Below are 21,203 nucleotides of genomic sequence, written 5' to 3'. Positions count from 1 at the left end.
AGTTTGAAAATTAGCAGATGTTATATACTGCTAATGTTGTGTTTAAGCCAAATTCTTTCTTGTTTTATATATGTATATTAAACTTGCACTCCAACATGAAATTATTTATTTGCTGAAGATTTAACTAAATGCTGGGCAGCAGTGATAAAAAAAGATGTGATTATACTGAAGGTATATAAATATTTTGATAAATAAATGTTTGGTTTAACAAGAGGAGTGCAGAACCTCTGAAATGATCCTCATGTTATCTATTTACGTCTTAGTTTGTCATCTTCCATAACACTTTACCTAAAAAGATAAAATATGCTACCTTTTTATACTGAAACCAAACTATGAGGATAACAGAAATTATACATGTAGGACTTATTTTAATAAACAAAATGTTTATGCATTTCACTGTTTGCCAGCTTTATTAGGAAGATAATATACTAGAGAATATGCAAAAAAACATAACAACTCTAACAGCAGTTGATTTGAAACATATAACATTAATTATAACAACATAAGCATGTTCACATGCATCATTTTACATAAACATTCATCATTATACAAGGTCTTTAGATAGTTATCAGCATAATGAAGATCTGACAGGTTGCTTACAAGTGAGACTTCACGAAGAATGAGTTCCTGTTTAAAGCACAATATTTTTCAGACCACAAGATGCACCTTTTTTATGTAAAGAAATCAACTTAGAATTCGGGTGCGTCTTATGGTCCAAAGGTAGGTGATAATGGGTAAGTCTTGGATTCCCACGTTTTTGATGCAAGCCAAACACCTGTCTCACTGCATATGTGGGAATCCTTGATTTTCAGACAATAATTATTAACATCTGACCTCCATGGAGTCAGAGACTCATCATAGGAGGTATACACTCACAACACACTCAGGCAATGCATTCCACTCATCAACGACTCTCCATGTAAAGAATCCTCTCCTCACTCCTCTGCTCACACCCCCCTCCTTATACAGTTTCTAGCGATGGCTTCTTGTTCTACTCTCCTCCCATTCTATGAAAAATCTCTTCCATGTCAATCTAATAACAACTCCCAACGAGCTTATATGTTTCAATCATATCTCCCCCTCCTATTCATGAGGCTTTGCAATTTACATTTTATCAATCTGTCCTCATATTCCACATTCCAAAGACTACCACCTTTGTGAATCATCTCTAGACCCTTTTTAACATATCTTTGTCACCATGAAAACCCAGTGACCAAATCTGTGTACAATAATCCATGAGGACTGATAAAATTCTTTATATTTTTCTATGATCTGTCTAAGGCAAAGGATCTGCTCTCTGGTGCCCTTACCTTTCCTGAAACCTGCTTGTTCCTTGGGCATCTCTGCCTCAGTTTCAGCCTCAATCCTATTGAGCATGATCGTCAATAAAATTTTGCTTACATGAGATATATTAAACTAACAGTTCTATAGTTCTTGCACAACTTCATATCACCTTTCTTATGTAGTGGTATGAAAACTGACTTCTTCCAGTCTTTAGGCCATGATCCTGTCTCCCATATCCTTGTAATCAAGATAAGAGTGTTTCTATGAAACACTCTTATCTCTCCATCTCCTGTGGCCTTAATTAACTCTGCTTGGATTTCATCTGCACCTGGGGCCTTATTGCTGTTAAGCTGTTTAACTGCTCTTTCAACTTCATGCCTAAGTGGAGAAGGTTCCAAATCAAAATTTTCCTGGTGAGAGGCCTCCACATTTTCTTTATCCACTCTACTGTACAGTTCCTAACAGTATTCTTTCCATCTGTTTTTGATTTCCAACTCTTCTGTTAGTAATGCTCCATTCCCGTCTTTGATGACATTCCATGTGGGCTTTAAAATTATGTGGATAAGAGGATGGCTAACTGACAGATATCAAAAAGTGGTATACAGGGGAGGTAAGTCTGCAAGATTTAAGTGTGATTCGAGTGTGAATCCAGATGTCTGTTTCTTTTTTGGAGGTGATCCTGCCACACATCCCAGCAGCGTCCTCAGGAAGAAAGTTAAAAGAAAGCTCTGCAAGGACTGTCATCGACCCATTTCTTCAAGTTCTCATCATGCTTGTTCTGGCAGTCAAGGAGTTCCAAATCTCAGACACTTCGTGTGTCAGGACTGCGATTGTGCATTCTCAACTGCAGTCGGCCTTGGCGTGCATTGCACCTCAAAACATCCAGCCGAAGCCAATGCTGCAATAAGAACTGAGCACGTCAAAGAACGTTGGACTGCCAAAGAAGAAAAGATTCTCACCACTCATGAGACCGAGTTGACGAGTCGAGGGATAAAGAACATCAATGAGACTTTATTTAAGGTGTTCCCATTAAGATCTTTGGATGCCATCAAGTGTCATAGACAGAAAGCCTTAGTTCAAGAATGGCAGCCCATCTGCCACAGGTAATATCTCCATATCTCCTGTCCCTGCCTCTCCATCTTCCAGCCACCATCCTGCTGTTGAAGAAGAGGTTTTCATTCTCAGACTGACATCATCTCTAGACGATCCTCCTCTTCCGGAATATAACCATCAAATTCTTAAATCTCTCATCCAGAATCACCTTCTGGGAATGGATATTACAGATCAGTTAAATGACTACCTCCATGCTGAATTCTCTGAACACTTGATGCGTCGTCAACACCAGCCTACGTCTCATTCTACAATGACTTTGTCAAATAGGAAGCAGTGGAAGAGGGCCTATGCAGCTATGCGGGCCCTCTATATAAAGAATAGAGGGCAATGTGCCAAGACCATCGTTGACGGTGCTTCCCCCTCCACCTCTAGCAGACTTACATGATGATTTTGTTAAATTCTGGAGTACAGTCTTTTCTGCTCCACCTCCACACTTCCCTGATGATGATGTTAGATCTGAAATAGGCGACTTCACTCTAAATGAGGTCACCTTTCCAGAGTCTAACAGAAGATATCCATTAAATGAGCATACTTATCATTTGGCACAATCTAACTATGTTTTAAAAGAAATAACAACTGGCAAATTAGAATAAGAAATGTTTGTATTGTAGTTAGTGTGTTTATATTTTAATGTAACTGTAAGTCAACAAAAAGGGCTCACATGAGAGTAATTATTAGTGAATTTCTACACGTGAAAGAATGCCAATAATTCGGCAAGAAGGAGCAAAGGTCGCCCAATACTACAATAGCAGCGTAAGCGTCCATGGGTGCTACCTCTAAGAAAACATCAAGATGCATGCATTCCCAGAATTGGAAAGCCCCGTATGAAGAACGGTGAAGTCACCCAGTCAAGGACGAATCGGAAGGGTGAAAGGAGAGATCAAACTCGTAAAGGTGGCGCTCTTAGGGAGAGTATAAAACCTGCAACACAGAATTGAAACCCCCCCCGTTTTGTTTGTTCCTGTATTCTCACCATGTGATTTGAGTGGTCATCGTGATTCAGTTCTTATCTTTAAGAGCTGATCTCCGAGAAATCCCAGTATGGCACTGCCACAAAACACGGCAAATCTTGAACGCAGGCCGTCGGTAAGAAATAGCATCAACGTAAATCCTTAGTAAAGAAACCGAGCACCCGATCCAAGGCAGCCAGAACTTCTTAAGAAGGAAGAACGGAGAAAATCCTGAAAGAACCCAAGATAGTGTAGATAAGTACTTTTACATATTCTAGCCCTTTAGAGAACATGACTGACAGAAACGGAAGAAAGTGTAACTCGAATTTATGATAGGATAAATATGAAGAATTATTATATGTGTGAATGACTCTATAACATTAGACTGAATTCTGAGAACTATTAATTTACTGGAGATTCTGTCGTGACCTACTTGAGGGAGATTAATAATGTGCCAAATACCTAGCTGGCTCCTATCAAGTTGTAAACTAAATATTTGATAAGTTAAAGGAATAGTATTGTAGAGATTAAGAATTCCATGTTTATCTAAGAATGAGAAAGTGAGAGAAATGTAAGAGTTTTAATCTAGCATAAATATCAATTTTGTCTTTGTATTGTAATTAATTATGAATTCATTAAATTTGTTTGTTACCTTCCATGTGTGCTTTTCTGACCATGTAGACTGACCTAGACCCTTCATAAAAAATACGAACCTGGTGATCATATGTATGCGCGGGGATATCCTCAGTAAGAAAGGAAAGGGGACACGACTGCAACAGACAAAAGGGAAAACCTACAGCTTCTGATTTCAAGCGAATTATATTAGTAGCATCTGATACTCTATAACCATCCTTAGGCTGAGTGTGACTCTGTCCTTAAAGCCCAGGCTGGCGCAGGAAATAAATTTGTCTGAGCGAATGTGGATGACTTGTAGAGATCAGGGAATAGGTATTTTCTGGGGGCCCAAAACTTAGAAATTGTCAGATAAGCAGTAAGATCATATACTCAATGTTAGGCAGATGATTTAGAGATATATAAGGGTTAAAGTTAGCAGACAGAGGCCAACATATATAATAAGGTAAAGGAAAGAGTAATGACCACTAAATCTAATAGCATTATACAAAAAAAAAAAAAAAAAAAAGACATAACAATGACCAACCTTATTGAGGTCCATTCCTGCCCTTCAAATATACCAGTTCTATCTCCAGCCAGGAGATCAAAGCAGCTCTTCCATCCAATTTCTTCGCCTCCGGACCTGATGGCTTTCCTGCAGCTAGGCTTCGGAAGGTGCTGTTGAAGATTCTTCAAGACTTATTGGACATTCCCCTTTCCAGTAAAGCAATACCACCATACCTACACGCTTCAAGAACCATCTCAATTCCGAAGAAAGAAACTTCAAACCGTGCATCAGACTTTAGACCTATTACCATCGAGCCCACACAGCTCAATGGGGCAGACGACTCAAACTGTAGGACTGGCTACCACTACAGTGGGACATTGTCTCATATAGCCCAATGTTGCTTCCGCACCCATGGGGGATCCGTGTGCAGAGGCATGACACTGTGGTCTCCATTCTGAACAACCGCTTTAGGAACAAAAGTTGGGAGACCATGGTGGAACCACATTATAGGACCTCTGCAGGTTTGTGTAAGCCAGACAGTGATTAAAACAGATGGTGACATTTGGGTAGTTGATGCCCAGGCGATGGGAACAGGGGACCCACTAGCCTACAGCCATAATAATAAGGTAAACTATTATAAGAATAACCAAGATCTAGTTAGTAAGATATGGGAGGAGCATGGGGCAACTCCGAGGTTTACCAGTGCAACCATCTCTTTACATGCCGTATGGAGCACAGATAGCTCTAAGGATTTAAAACAGCTTGGGCTTATGCAGAAGGATATAAAAGTTCCTTCCTTGAGGGGCCCCTACAGGGCACACTGGTGGCATGGCGTTGCCACCAGAGAATGACTACAATGATAACTAGAATAGGCATAAGGTAAAACACTTGTAAAGGCTTAGGCCTATATCAAGTCTGGACGTGATGTAAGGGTAGTAATGCCCATAACCAGTACAAAGATTAATAAAAAAAATAAATAAATAAATAAATAAAATAACCAGTGGTATACTACAAGGATCAGTCCTTGGTCCACTGTTATTCAATCTGTACATTAATGATATTGGGAAGGATTTGACAGGCGACATACAGCTATTTGCTGATGATGCAAATACGGTAATCAGGAATGCTGCTGATATGCAGTACTTGCAGAATGATTTGAAAAGGCTGAAATTGTGAGCATGGGAAAATGGATGTCAATAAATTCAAAATCAAGCACTTTGGCATGATTAGATATCTAATGTTGCATTGTATTTGTGGGATTATAGTAGAAGAAACTGATGGGTAGCAATCTTGGAGTGTTTGTAGATAGGAAGTTGAAGTTCAGGGATCATGTAGCAAACATAAGGATGACATTTTGCCTCTTTACAAGGTCTTGATAAGACTTCACTGAACTACTGTGCACAAGTCTGGTCTCCTGGTTTCCATTGTGATTCTGACACAGTTAAAAATGATATCAGGATTGTGAAATACTGATTATGAAGACAGACTGAGAATTTGCATAGTGCAGACACTAGCAAACAGGAGAAATAGTGGGTGATATGATTGAGACATAAACTTCTGAAAGAGTCATACAGGATTTCATTTGATGTAATTTTTCATTTTATGGAGGGGTGGGGAAAGGGCAAGAGGACATCCTTGGAAGCTGAGAATGAATACAGAAAAGAAGGGGATGAGGATTAGATTTTTCTCTCATAGAGTTGTGCGTTTGGAATGGATTGCCATTGGATGTTGTGTGTGCAAGTAGTGTGAATTCATTCACAATGTTTACACACACACACACACACAGTGTGTAGTTTGTGAGCTCCCTCAATGAGTCCCTGACTTCCTGGAGGCTTCTCTTAATAATAATAATGTCTTATATGGATGACTCTGTGGATTTGGGCTTTTGTTGCTTTAAGTTTTGTATGGATTTTTTTTAATCTTTTTTTTTTTTTTTTCTGGGAGATTTTTTTTATAATATGTAGTAAAACTGTGTTTCATGGAGGTGTAATTCATTATATGTGGGGAAAAAGAGATAAACATGAATAGATACATGCAATGGCTGGGTGGTAGGAGTGACAGATTAACCAACATACTATCCACACAGAGGGTACCCAATCTGCCTGTGTGGCCTCTTCTTTTTGCCTGACTAGAAGTGTGGCCAGGTTAATGGGGGGGGGGGGGGGGAATAGGGACTTTGCTTTGTCATTAATGCAGGAAAGCGAAGTAGTGAGGCCTTGTCTTTCAGTGATGTTGTTACAGTACCATCTGGATATGAGAGCATAATACTACCATACTTCCATCCAGTCATAAACTGGCAGAGTAAGTGATGACAGCAGGAATTAATACTAACTGATCATTTGTTATTATAAGGTTCAGTCCCATGTGCTATCTAATAGTCAACCTGTGGATCTGTTTTACTGCTATACACTTGAATGAGGATGGTATGGACTCCTACAGTGTGACTGGAATATCCTCAACTAAGGGTATCACCTGCACTGCACAGATTCTGAGAAGCAGGGTGTGTGTGTGGGGGGGGGGGTAAATGGAGACCAGAGCCTTTGCTCTGATGATATCAGCTGCCATCTGTAATGACTCAATAACTATACTTTTGTTAGTTTCATTTTTTTTTTTTTTTTTACAGATGTTTCTTATGTTAATAATGTTATCTTGAAATCTGTTAGGTGTGAGATTGTTTAAGTAGCTGAATTCTCACTGGTCATTCTGGGTCCCTGATAAATGCAAGAAGTATAACTGGAGATAAAATCATAATTAGCATGCTATCAGATTATGTTATATTATCATAATGTACATTGCTTGGAAAGAAGTCAATCAACAAACATTCCCCATGGAAAAGGTGCATCAGAAATGTAACAAGTCTGTCTTTGTAGCTGGTATAAATTGGAGGAATATGATGTTCCTAAGTCAGTGGAACTGTGTCTGGGTAAAATGGCTGCAAGAAGGGTTCTGATGGATTTTGAGAGGCATTGTGATAAGATGCCATGTTGAAGACTTATCCGTTTGGCCAACTGGACCATACCAGGTCAACAATCAGTGATACCAAACTGAGATGGAAGTGCAGGGGGGGTCAACTACAAGTGCTACCTGCAGTGGATGACCCATCACACTCAGCAAACATGAGTGTATTTTGCTATGAAGGATATGTGAAAACAGCAATTTGTTGGCTGACATGTTGAATGTAGAGTTCCAAGCATCGACAGGAACATGAATCTGCACAAAAACATTCGGAACAGGCTCAAAATATATGTTTCCATGGTAGGACTGAAATATACAAGCCCAACATTACCAGAACCAACATGCAGCATCATCAGTGGTGCAAAGAGCATGTACAGAAGGAATGTAGAAGCTTGGAAAACTGTGTTATGGGGCAATGAATCACACTACACTCTCCACCGAACAGATGGACGGGTGTGGTGGATGCCTAGTGAACATCTCTTACCAGAGTAAATAATCCCAACTATGAAATTCAGAGGTGGCAGTGTGATAGTATGGTACTGATTTTCCTGGTTTGGCCTTGAACCTCTATTTGTAGTGCTATGAACACTGAACTATGAAAGGTATCTGAACCTTCTGGACAATGCAATGCTTCCTATTTTGTGGCATTTCTATGGAACTGACCATTGTCTCTTTCAGCTAGACAATGCACCATGTCAAAAGGCTGCTGCTGTAACTGCATGGTTTGTGGACATGAACATCACCACACTTGACTGGCCTCCAAGAAAGCCTTGATCTTAACTGTATTAAACATTTGATACTGAAATGGGATGGACATTTGGGATGAACTGAATTGGGTCAAGGGATGTCCACCCCCCCCTCATCCAGAATAGTCCAGGACCTCATTACACACTTATAGAAAGAATGGTCCAAAATTCTCATTGATCGCTATTGTATGCTTGTGGAAGGTCCTGTAGGATTGCTGCAGTCATCGCAGCAAAAGGAGGTCCTATATCTTATTACGGCGGGTGCCATGGCTGTTTGTTCCTCACACTGTGGTGTTCAGTGACTTCTTTCCAAGCAGTGTATACGTAACGTCAGCAATATAAAATACAAGTCTGCTAAACTTCCATTTGTTAGTCCATCTTCAGTATCCAAGTGAAGATGTAATAACAGGATGGAATGCATCAGATAGACATTACGGCAGGAGTCCCAGTTGGTTATGTAGACTCAATCCTTAAACAACCCTATGCTTTTTCAGTACTACTGAATCCAATATAAATGAACTGAACTGTTGCAGTATCTGTTAAACAATTATGAAGATATTTTTATTTTTCCAGATTTTATTTTATCAGTTGTTTGTCTATAAACTACAACTAATATTATTATAACAGTAAGTTTTTGAGTGCTACAACTTTATAACAAACTTCTAATGTATATGATAAATAAAAAAAATATAAACTTACTGAGGTTGATCCCACTTGCTAGCATCTGGTAGTTGGCATATATGTCCACTTTCTGTCATATGAGCCAGGAGATTGTCATGTAATGCAAACTTTTCATTACAGAAGATACACATTTTGCAATGAAGCTGAAAAAAAGAAAACAAATACCACAAATATGTATTTGTAAAACAAAACAAGAAATTCCTCTCAGAGAATAAATTATTTCAACAGCAGACGCAAAACGAATAACCAAACAAAATGCTTTGGGAAAAATTTGGAGACAAGAATAAATTTAATAATAATGGTAAGTTGTGGAGTAAACTGATTTTCATCCAGACATAGCACATTTCATGTTTTAATAAATCAGCTGACTTTCATATTAAGCAATCTTCATCATCAGATTCCTGATAACCTTAGGGATATCAGGAGTACCCTCAGGGATGTAAGGACTATGATAGTAATAGTACATGGAAAGTTAATATTATTACTAACTTCCTGTCAACGGTTCTCATGGTAAATTATTCTGTTATCTGTCAAAGGTTCAATATCATAAAATCACACATATTTCAGTATTCTAAGGTGCTTCTTGCTATGTCAATCCATTTGGTTCATGAGGTTGATCCAGATGGACTGAAATCTGGATAGCAAGTCATTTTCTTGTTATACTAACAACAAATTTCTTTCTCTTTTTTTTTGCTAATCTTTCCTTAAACATTGTGTAAGGGACCACAACACCTAAAATTAGCACTGCTCATGCATTTGCAAATGATAACAATGTCAAGTCCCTTCCTACTATCATTAGTTTTAATAACATTCTGTCATTAATGCCATCTATATACTCCCTCCCCTAACTTTTCATAAAACTATCATATCAGTAGTCTCCAGTGTTTCATTTTTTTTTATTTTATTAATTCAGTATTTTTATTTCAAACCTAACTTTCAAATTTATAAGTTAAAACTAGTTTCAATGCCTTCTATACAGTTAGTTTAGTGTTTTGACAAATTTCTCTCTTATTCCATATATAAATTTGTTCAGTTGACTTCCTACCATACCAGCATTGCTAATTCTGTTGTCTATTTTCATATTTAATTTGCCATCTTCACTAAAAACTGTGCCTAAATAGCTGATATGTTTCACTTGTTCTATAGGTTCACCATTCAGGATAACGGTTAATGTTTTCAATGGCAAGTGGGCCAGAGAGCGACTCCAGAGATTTTTTTTTTCTCTCAAAAATCGAGTTTTTCATCTCTATACACTCAAGAAAATTGACTGTAGACCCAACACTATTTCAGACAATAAATATAGTATTAGGATTAGTAACTATGAGATAGCAGCACTTGTCAGCATCTCTTCACTAGATGCTGTTTATAATTAGTGATAGTCTTGGGCCAGCTATCTCTAGCTGCCAGTGGAGACTGAACTACTATCCTTCTGAATCCAAATGTTAATAGGATTCAGAAGGACAGTTCAGTCTCCACTGATATTAGGGCTAAAACAGCCTTGCCTACTCCCTATTAGGAGAATAAAAGGTGTTAGTGAATTTTTTTTTTAGGTCTGAACTTATCTGTAACATGGTGACAAAAATATAAAATAAAAAAAAAGAAAAAAAAAAGAAAGTGCATCAAACCCCCAAGCCCAAAGCTCTTTTGCATACCCCTGGGGAATAAGCATGCCTACCATCTTGATAACACATTTTACTAACTTTCCTCTTCCATTCTTTTTAAGTAATCATTCTATCTTAGATTACCTGTGCTTATACACATTATTAGAATTCTAACAATGTCAAGTTCCTTGCTAATAATCACCACCACAGCTAGTATTTTTTTGTCTGTATGTGGGATGAAAAACCGGAGTTTCTGGGAGAAAAAAACCATGCTACCTCCGTATGAGATTGGCTAACTCACCTTCGATTGAAAATGCCCATATAAAGATTCCTCCAGTCATGACGAGAATCGAACTTAAGCCTTTTCCAACCGAAGGGTGAATGTACCGTCATTATTCCAATTGCGCTACGGAGGCGCTTAATGCCATCTGTTCACTGCTGATTTTTCTCAGAATGCTGATATCTGTGGTCTCTGTAGAGTTTTTGATCAAAAATTTTTTTTCTAACCCAGTATTCAGATTCACAAGTTAAAATCGGCTTGAAAATGGCTTGTACTACTGCTAGTTGTTTGGATTAATTTTTCTCTTATTCCATACAAATTTATTCAACTGGCTGGCCACAGCTACACCACTTTTGCTTACTCTCTTATTATTTCCATATTTAATTGAAATCTACATTGAAAATTGCACATAATAATTCATATTTTAATTCTTTCATAATTTTACTATTGAGAAGGTGCAGTTAATAGTTTCCATGTTAATGCCTATTTTCGTAGTTTTTGGCTTTATTTTTTTTTTCATAACAAATTTTTATAGCAGTTATTCAGTTCAGTTGAAGAGTCCTGAGAATCTGTAGTGGATTCATTTAGAAGTATAACAGTATTTACATAATGGCTGAGTTTAACATCTCCAATTTTGATATGTGGTTCAGTGTCACTTTCCTTCATAATTTGATCCATATAAATGAATAAAACAGTTGAGGTACATGCATCCTTAAAATCAGATGTTTTACACATGATTCTTTTCCATTTCTAAAAAACTTAAAGGGAGAGAGAGTATTGTTATGATGTTCCCATGATTTCTCAACTGTTTGTCTTAAAGAGAAATTTTGATAGGACAATTAACAAGTCCTAAATCCAGTAGAGAAACACTCAGCAGAAAAAGTCTTATATAATTCTTGTATGCAATTTATTTTCCTTTTTTCATAGATAGATACCATGACAGCTGTAGTCCAGTCATCTGGAATTTGACCTTCTAAATTATGCAGTGTAGCAAAACCTTTATACCTTGAGCATTTCCGGTTGAATACTATCTAATCCTGCTGCCTTTCCACACTTCTGATTTATGATGGCTTTTTCTACCTCAAGTACTGATATGTATCCCTGTTTGCAATCATTTTGAATAATTTCTACCACTTTTCTATCACTCTCTAATACACTTAATTATTTTTCAAATTTATTTTTTCAGATGTTTACAATATCTTCAGTTTTTATATCACCTCTGTCATCTCCAATTCATTTTTTAGTACTATTTCCTCCATTTCTAAGCTTTCAACAGGCTTCAGAATTAGCCACCTTCAGAATTAGCCACCTTCCTGATATTTATCTTCTGTATTCTTACCAATTTGAGGTATGCAGATGATACCACTTTGCTAGCAGAATGTAAAAAAATTTGGAGGAACTTACTATGAAAATTAAAGAAGAAAGTGCTAAATATGGTCTTAAACTTAACCTCAAAAAGACAAAAGTTATGGCAACATGTGAACTTAATGATTTTGAAGTAGTGGAGAGAAAATGGAAGCAGTTAATAATTTTGTGCTCCTAGGATCCTGAATTGATCAAGATGGTTATTGTACTGAAGAAGATTATTACTTGGAAAGAAAGCAATGACAAATTTAAGCAAGATCTTTAAAGTTAAAGATATTAGTCTCACAACAAAAATCAGAATCATGAAAGCAATGTTGAAAGTTTATTTTTCACTTGGTTAGACTATAATAAATTTAGTTTAATCCTTTATCCAAGTGTGAACAAACAAAGTTTGTGCCTGAAAGTATCTTCAGGACTGGGGTAAGGTGATACAACACCAGGCAACTCGTTGCAAAGGTGGAGTAAGCTAACATCACTCCTATCTCAGTATCTCCCGTAATGCAAAACACATCTCCTTGCGGATATGTCTAATGTTATGCATTAAGGGAAGGGCCACTACCCAGACTAGTTTTGACCTTTATTGAGGTCTCTTCAGTTGGAGCCAAGTCCAAGTGGCGATACCAGGCAGAAGCAATAGCGAGGTCATCTCTAGCTATAGGAGTTGCCAAACGGTGTGCCACTTTTTTAATAAATTACTCTGGATTTAGAGAAAGATGTTGAAAGTTTATTTTTCACTTGGATAGACTATAATAAATTTAGTTTAATCCTTTATCCAAGTGTAAGCAAACAAAGTTTGTGCCTGAAAGTATCTTCAGGACTGGGGTAAGGTGGTACAACACCAGGGCACTCCTTGCAAAGGTGGAGCAAGCCACCAACACTCCTATCTCAGTATCTCCCATAATGCAAAACATATCTCCTTGCAGATATATCTAATGGTATGCATTAAGGGAAGGGCCATTACCCAGACTAGTTTCGACCTTTATTGAGGTCTCTTCAGTGGGAGCCAGGCCCAAGTGGAGATACCAGGCAGAAGCATTAGCAAGGTCATCTCTATCTATAGGAGTTGCCAAATGGTGTGCCACCTTTTTAATAAATTACTCTGGATTTAGAGAAAGATGTTGAAAGTTTATTTTTCACTTGGTTAGACTATAATAAATAATCCATAACATTGCATAACATTATTAATAGAATTTTTTAATGTTAACATAATATTAACATAAAATTATTTGTTAACATAAAATGTTAACATAAAATTAACATTATTAAAAACCTTAATGCATAACATTAGACATATCCACAAGAAGATGTGTTTTGCATTATGGGAGATACTGAGATAGGAGTGATGTTAGCTTGCTCCACCTTTGCAACGAGTTTCCCGATGTTGTACCACCTTACCCCAGTCCTGAAGATACTTTCAGGCACAAACTTTGTTTGCTCACACTTGGATAAAGGATTAAGCTAAATTTATTAACGTGAAAGCAATGGTATTCCCTGTGGTACTGTATGGATGTGAAAGTTGAACCCTGAGAAAGAGTGAAAGGAGGAAGATAGATGCATTTGAATTATGGGTTTGGAGACGCTTACTAAGAATACCATGGACTGCAAAGCAAACCAATAAATCAGTGATAGACAGAATAAAGCCAGATTTCTCCCTTGAAGCTATGATCATCAAGCAAAAATTGTCATACTTCGGACATATTATGCAAACAAATGACAGTCTGGAGAGGACGACAATGCTTGCTAAAGTTGATGGAAGCAGGAGAAGAGGAAGACCAAAAATTAGATGAGTGGATGGAGTTAAAGAAGCAACTGGAATGCGCTTGGAAATTCTGTAAGATATGGCCAGGGACAGATCTGAATTAAGGGTGTATGTTCATGGAATCACCAGGAGTCGAAAACAACTTGATGGAACATAACAACAACAACGACAATTCTTACCAAAGTGCTCTGACTTTTGTTTAGCTATTTTGTACACACTTAGCATTCTTAACTTTGAGGACACTTTCTTAGCTTTCAACTTACTGGTCATGAATTTTGACATAATTTCTTTTCCAGGACTGTCTTTTCTTGTGCCATGATTTGGATTTTTATATTCATGCAAACCTCATAACATGTGCCTCCCTCACTGAATCAGTTGGTGTTTACTTCAGACTGACCTGGAAGCTCCAAGGTTCAGTTCTTGTTTTCTAACTAGCAAGTTTTCTTCAGTAAAGTTTGTATATTTCAGTCTACAGTTCATCTCAGAAAGCTTTTTAATTGTGATTCTTTTTACAACTCTTATTACATATATTTCTTTTCAGTGTGATGCTAATTTTCATTCTTCTCAAAAGAAAATGATAACAACTTCCTATTTCAAATTCCCTGAACCAGTGTTTAGATGTCACTTGTTAGCAATAACATAGTAAGACATTTCTTATTGACCTTTTCTTTCCTCTGTCAGAAATTATACAATGTGTTTATGTTGGAACATAACATAAACCAAGCAAGTACATGCATCCTTAAAATCAGAGATGCTTTACATATGATTCTTTTCTATTTCTAAAAAACTTAAAAAAAAAAGAGTATTGTTATGTTAAGAATTTGTTTTTATTATTATTTTTTATTATCAGAGACAGGTTCACTTAAGAATCAAAGCCAAATAATTAGGAGGAGACCTCCACATCACCTTTAAGAAATCAACTGGGACTTTTAACCTAATGTCCAATCCTCACTTCACATGGTGCACACAGTTAATAGGTATCTCTTTGGTACTGAACAAATGAGGATCAGTTTGGAATTAAAGCCAATAGAGAGTACAAATTGTACTCTCTATTGGCTTAAATCACAGATACATATGATGGTGAGATTTCACACTGGCTGGGATGCCATCTGATTAAATAAGGCCCCTGCTGTTTTCATCAGGAAACCAAGGAAAACATTAAAAAGTCAGCTACTGGAACAAACTCAACATCTAGAAGAAGAAGAACAAACCCTATCTCATAAGAACTGAAGATAGGAACCATCAATAGAAGTTTCAATGGAAATGAAACTGAACTTGCAGAAGAACTGTAAAAAGTACCATATGAACATAATGAACAGAAAGGTGGCAAAATATTTTGGAGGCTATTGGAAAAGCTTAGAAATGGAGGAAAAAGTACTGTAAAAGGAATTGTAGATGATAAATGTGATATGAAAACTGAAGATAAAGATATTACAGATGTCTGGAGTAATTACTTTGAAAGACTGCTAAATGAAACAAGCAGTGTCAGCATGATGGTAGAAAACTCTCAACAGGAATGCAGTCAGGAATACATATCCATACATAAGGTAGGAAAAAAAGTCATCAAAAACCTGAAATGTTGAAAGGCAGCTGGAGTAGATTAAATTTAGCCAGAAATGCTCAAATATGAAGGTATAAAAGTTTTACAGTAGCTGCATTGCATAATTCAGAAGGCCTGGTCAGAGGTTGAATTCCAGGTGATTGGAGCAGAGCTCTCATAGTACCCATCTATAAAAAGGGAATAGAACTGAATATGAGAATTACACAGATATTTCTGAGTATTCCTAGTAAGATTTATTCAAGTATACTTGAAAAATGACTAAGAAAAATTGAGAAAAGGAAGTTGAGAAATCTTGGGAACATAACAAAGATTTGTATTTGTTTTGTTGATGTGGAAAAGGCATGTGACAAGGTGCCAAGAGGAAAGCTCTTAATGCTAGAGTTAAATGGTGTAAATGTGACATTATATCAAGAAATACATTGTCTCTATTTAAGCTGTAAGTCAGCAGTTAGAATTGAAGGAGATACATGAAGATGGTTTGAGATAACATCAGGTGTGCTACAAGGATGCACATTATCTCTGCTGTTATTCATTATCTATATGGATCGCAGATGGCATCAATGGCAGTATCACATTAAAAATCAGGATACGAGGAAAAATACTTGGGTTTGTTCTTGAACTTGCCATTGTTAGCATTCAGAATGTGTTAGTAGAGCTAATTCAGGTGGTATAGTCACTTAAACAGAATGGGAGAGGAAAGATTAGCAAAACAAGTGTTCTTTGTCAGATTAGATTGGCAGGAAAATGACCCAGAAGTCATTTTCCATCTACAGACCAATCTATCTACATCACAGATATAGATGGATTGATACAGTAAAAAGCACCTTAAAAGACAGAAATATAAGATCTGATAATATTGGAATCTTGACAGATAACAGATTAATTTGGAAGAATATTGTTGATTGGAAGTTAGTAATGGTGTAACTTTTTTCATGTAGTACTATCATAATTATCCTGTACACCCCCCTGAAGATGTATATCAGGAATTGACGACTGGAAACATGCATTATGTCTTTGTGAATGAGTTTAGACCTTTGACCTTAAAACTACCCAAGTTCTAAGTTCAGAGCAGCCAAATAATAAACATGCTGTCAATGTTTATAAGTCAAACCTTGCATATAGAAGTGAAACCAAGGAATGACAGTTTTAAATGTTTTTTCCACATGAAAGTCAGACACAAAGGTCAGATTTGGTGTGTGTGTGTGGAGGGGGTAAGGTAGTGAAGGAGTCAGTCTGTTGTCATGCCTTAATTTTGTAGGTAGTCTGTCATATGAATTATCCTGAACAAAAGTTGTGACAATATTCACTGCACTTAATCTTTTTAATTCCAGTGAAGAAGGGCCTTCCAGGAACAATGATGACTTCAACCAGTTTCTGGTATATAAAACCACATCTATATACCCCTCAAGGCATGTAAAAACAGATTTTTTCTATGCTCCAGGCATTACTTCTCATTTGAACAACTGAACATCCTTTTTACAAATTCCAGATCCGTCCAAACATGAATACTTGCAAGAAGTGACCTCAAAGTACTAATAAATCATTTCTATCAAGAACATAGTCTTTGAATTTTTTCCACAACATTGTTCTTTAAGTATTGTAACTATTCAAATGGCTAGAAAATATATGTCTTTCCCTGCTAGCCTACATGATGCCTTTTTGTGCATTTCCCAGAGTAACTGAAAATGATAACTATGGTCTACCAATTCTTTAAACGTTGTAACAGGTCTAATGGTTAGAAAATAACTCAGGTTAGCTATGTCTTCCACTACTGGGCTACATCATGCATTTTTGTGGAAAAACATAAATTGTGGCTGTGAAGGAAAATAGGGCAGAATTAATATCCATGCTAGTTATGATAGTGAAGATGTGACTCACCAGATCGTATTTGATGGTTGTATAGGTACTAGTATCAGTGTCTGATATGTAAATTTTTATTCTCTTAGCTTCTTACAGAGTACTGTTCTTTGTTCATTCTTCTTCTACTGTACATCAGTGATCTCCTTTCACTGACTGCATGGAATTATCTGTGGAAATGAATAAAACTGAAGAACATCTATAATAATTTGCATAAATGCTAATTACATATTATTCTTTAATGGGACACAAATAATCTTGTAAATCAACTTCAATATCTCCAAAACTCAATTCTTCATTTTCATAAACAATATCCACTGCACTTAATCTTTTTAATTCCAGTGAAGAAGGACCTTCCAGGAACAATGATGACTTCGACCAGTTTCTGGTGTATAAAACCACATCTATATACCCTCAAGGCATGTAAAAACAGATTTTTCTATGTTCCAGACATTACTTCTCACTTGAACAACTGAACATCCTTTTTACAAATTCCAGATCCATCCAAACATGAATACTTGCAAGAAGTGACCTCAAAATCCCTTTAATCCTTGATCTTTTGCTTAACAGAACATTTGAATGGTTTATTGACTGGCTACTGATATAATTGCTGCTCTGCCATGTAGATGGTGTGCAATATCTCCCTCTGCATGGGCAATGTTCTGTATCAACATCGATATCTAAAATTCTGCCATTCTTCTCAAAATATGTGAAAACTTGTGCAGTATTCATTCATTACCCATTTTATCATACCTCAGCACCTTAACACTGCTCCATTTTTTCATTCATCCTTTTTATCCCTGTCTATGCAAAAAGCTTTCTTCAGCAACATATTATACTACAGCCTGCAAGCATTCAAAAGATATATCAATAAAGTCTCACTTTATGTAATTCACCCATGATACTAGTTATCACACATTTGGAACTTTACTGGAAAAAACTAAAGAACTCTTCTCATAATTAATTAAGCTACTATTATCATCCCTTCCCACATCGGTCCCACACTCATAGGTTGGAAACCTATAGCGTATTTAATATCATGGATGGGGTAAGAGTTAGATAATCCAGGAACCCTGCTTAAGATCAAAGATGGAACTATTTCAAGCTGTTTCATAGTTTTCAATAAACAGTGTGACATCTCACTAGATGATGAAAATCATTTCTACCATTTTAGACATTCAGAGTGATAATAATGGAACTTGGACCCATGGTCTGTAAGTTGGAGAGTGAAGATGCTGTACACTCAGCCACTGAGCTGGTTTATCTAAGTGTCATATATAGTATATTTATTTATTTATTTATTCATATGGGTTCCCCTCTTTCTCCCCTATCCATTTGGAGGGGGGGGTCCTCCTAATAAGGGATTAGGTATATATATTTTATGACTGTAAATCCATGTGTTCATGGGGCCAGTTTGCCTATTATGAGGGACCAAAAACCTGAGTTTCTAGATGAAAAAACCCTCTACTTCCATACGAGACTGGCTAATTCACCTTTAGTTGAAGAGACCAGATGACGGTTCCTCGCATCATAGATGGGAATCAAACCCAGGGCTTTGCAACCAAAGGGCTTTGTCTACATCAAATGAGCTATGGAGGCTCTATATAGTACATTACAAGCCATACATAATGAAAAAGAAGCTCAAATATTTCACAACTCTCATCCACAAGATTATCTCAATATAAAGAATACAGTCAATGCTTAAAAATCCTCCCACAGAATCTCAGAAGGTTAATACATAATTTGACAAATCAAGACAATAGTCACAATTAAAAAAAAAACAAAAAAAAACTTCATACTACTTCAAATCAGAATGAAAAAGTTTCTCTTTACTTTGTGGCACTTATGATAGCCTATATGTGATAAAAATAGCAAAACTGTTGAGAGAACAATCTACCAGAATGATAGACTGTTCTCCTCAGATAGCATTTCACTTCAAGTTGGGTGAGCCAAATTTAATTCTACTTCTTTATTTCATGAAGTTTCGACTGCTGCTTTAACGATCCTATTACTGGATTTCTTTAATACAACATAGCAGTATACCTTCCTCTGCTAATGCTCATACTATATCGCAAATGCTTAATAAAAACTATAAAAAGTAATTTATTATGCGGTATTTCGTGAATGCATGGATGTGAGAAGTAAATTAAAGTGAATGTTGTACGAATATTGTACTTTCATTTTTTTATTCAATGCCTTTACTATGATATGTTTGAGACAGACAAACAGAACACCATGTTTTCTTCAGTAAACATTCATTTTCCTTCAAACAGTGAAAGTTAGCTACTTCAGACTCAGTTTAGGGCTTAGGCAAATTGTCAAGCAATTCAAACATTTAAAGTGCTTGAGAATGTGGCTTTACAAGCATTTACATCTATTTGCAGCTATAAACTAAGGTGAAATGCAAATTTGGAGGAAAAGATGTGCTTTGATATGTGTGTGTGTGTGTGTGTGTGTGTGTGTGTGTGTGTGTGTGTGTGTGTGTGTGTACACATTACTAAAGAATGAGGAAGAATTATAGGAAAAATTTTCAGTAGATAGGAGAAGAGGAGGAAAAAAAAAAGGATCATTCGTTGAAAGCGGAGAGTGGTTAGACAGGATGCAAGAATTACATTTTTTGCTTTGTGAGTGGGGATCACAAAAAAGAGAGATTTAGAGTGATCTTGCAGATAACTCAGAGTTTTTTGGAGAGGTACACTGGCACTTTAACATACCATAATGAAGGTCAAAATCGGTCTAGGTATAGTTCGCCCACCGTTTGTAGGTCTCTGCTTGGCGTTTCGCCAAGAATAGTCGATTCATGCTGAAGGGGAGAAAGAAATGAAGGATGTACGAATTGGTCGCCAACATGCCAAATCACGTGCTTTCTTGTCTGTTGCTGTACTAGTAGTAGCTTGATTTTTGTTGTCGCTTTTTTTGCATTATTATTTTATTATTAATTTGTATGATGGATCCAGTACAGTCAACAAGTTCTGTTGTTCAACGTTTCAGTAGCTCTTGCAAAAGAATATTGAATAATGTGCTGACATTCTGCGAAAAAGGATCGTTAAAAGACAGTCTCCTTGTTCCACTTTCTCAAGTCATAAAACGTGCAAGTGCAATTGCAGGCGTATCGGGGTCGACTATTAAAAGAATTCGTAGGGAATCAAAAGGTGAAGGTAAGCCAAAATTTAAATCTCCTAAAAAAAAAAAACGCGCAAGAGAAAGAAAACCATCGAAACCGTAGCTTTGAATGATTTTGATGTAGATATTATAAGAAGAACTATTCACGAATTTTATGTGGTCGAGAAAAGAGTGCCAACTGTTCCGAAATTGATTCCTATGCTTAAAGAAAAAATTAATTTTCCTTGGAAAAGAGAAACTTTAAGGAAAATACTTCATGAAATCGGATTTTGTTTTAATGCTATTGAGTGAGTACGTTTGGGCAGAAGTGAAAAGTTTCATTCGCTATTGCAACGTAACAGGGGATATTGACATGTCGAAACTTTTTAAGCTTTCAGAACAGGCAATTGAAAGTATTACAGTTCAAAACTGGGGAAAATATTGCTCTCATGTCATGACGAAATTATCGAAGAATTATGCGAACCTTTGGTGATCAGTTTAAGTGAAAGTGATGGCGATTCAGACACCGATTGAGATGACTATGAAGATTAAAAGGATTTGATAATGGTATTTTTTTCCAGCCTTTTTTTTTTTTTTGCATGGGTTTGTTAAAAGAGTCACAACAAGTCATAAATAATTAATCGGTTTAGGAGATTAAAGTGTCTCAGTTCTCTCAGCTGTAAGTTTAGAATATTTAAGTTCATTTGAAAAAAAAATTCTGTTTTTCTGTATAATTATTTTTATTTTATAGAAAACTTTCTTAAAAATAAATTTCGTTAAATTTTTGTTTTATGCTATACCTCTTTTTTAATTTTCTTAATACTCTACG

At 36.5% G+C, this 21,203-nt stretch overlaps 1 protein-coding gene across 2 annotated transcripts in view; it reads right to left on the bottom strand.

The window, feature by feature from the left end:
* The window catches only part of LOC150108339 (zinc finger protein 277-like), a 195,674-nt gene that overhangs the window by 2,786 nt on the left and 171,685 nt on the right, over nt 1-21,203 (bottom strand). For both annotated transcript variants that reach the window (XM_090415746.1, XM_090415747.1), the window contains exon 12: nt 8,868-8,992. In XM_090415746.1, coding sequence (XP_090271872.1) covers nt 8,868-8,992 — 125 coding nt within the window. Of the gene's footprint in view, nt 1-8,867; nt 8,993-21,203 lie in introns of those variants that run through there.

This window comes from Typopeltis vanoorti, chromosome 3 (genome assembly GCF_054136105.1).
Source record: "Typopeltis vanoorti isolate ZY-2024b chromosome 3, IOZ_Tvanoo_1.0, whole genome shotgun sequence".
In the NCBI taxonomy this organism is placed as follows: Eukaryota; Metazoa; Arthropoda; class Arachnida; order Uropygi; family Thelyphonidae; genus Typopeltis; species Typopeltis vanoorti.
This window is presented reverse-complemented; position numbering and strand designations above follow the sequence as displayed.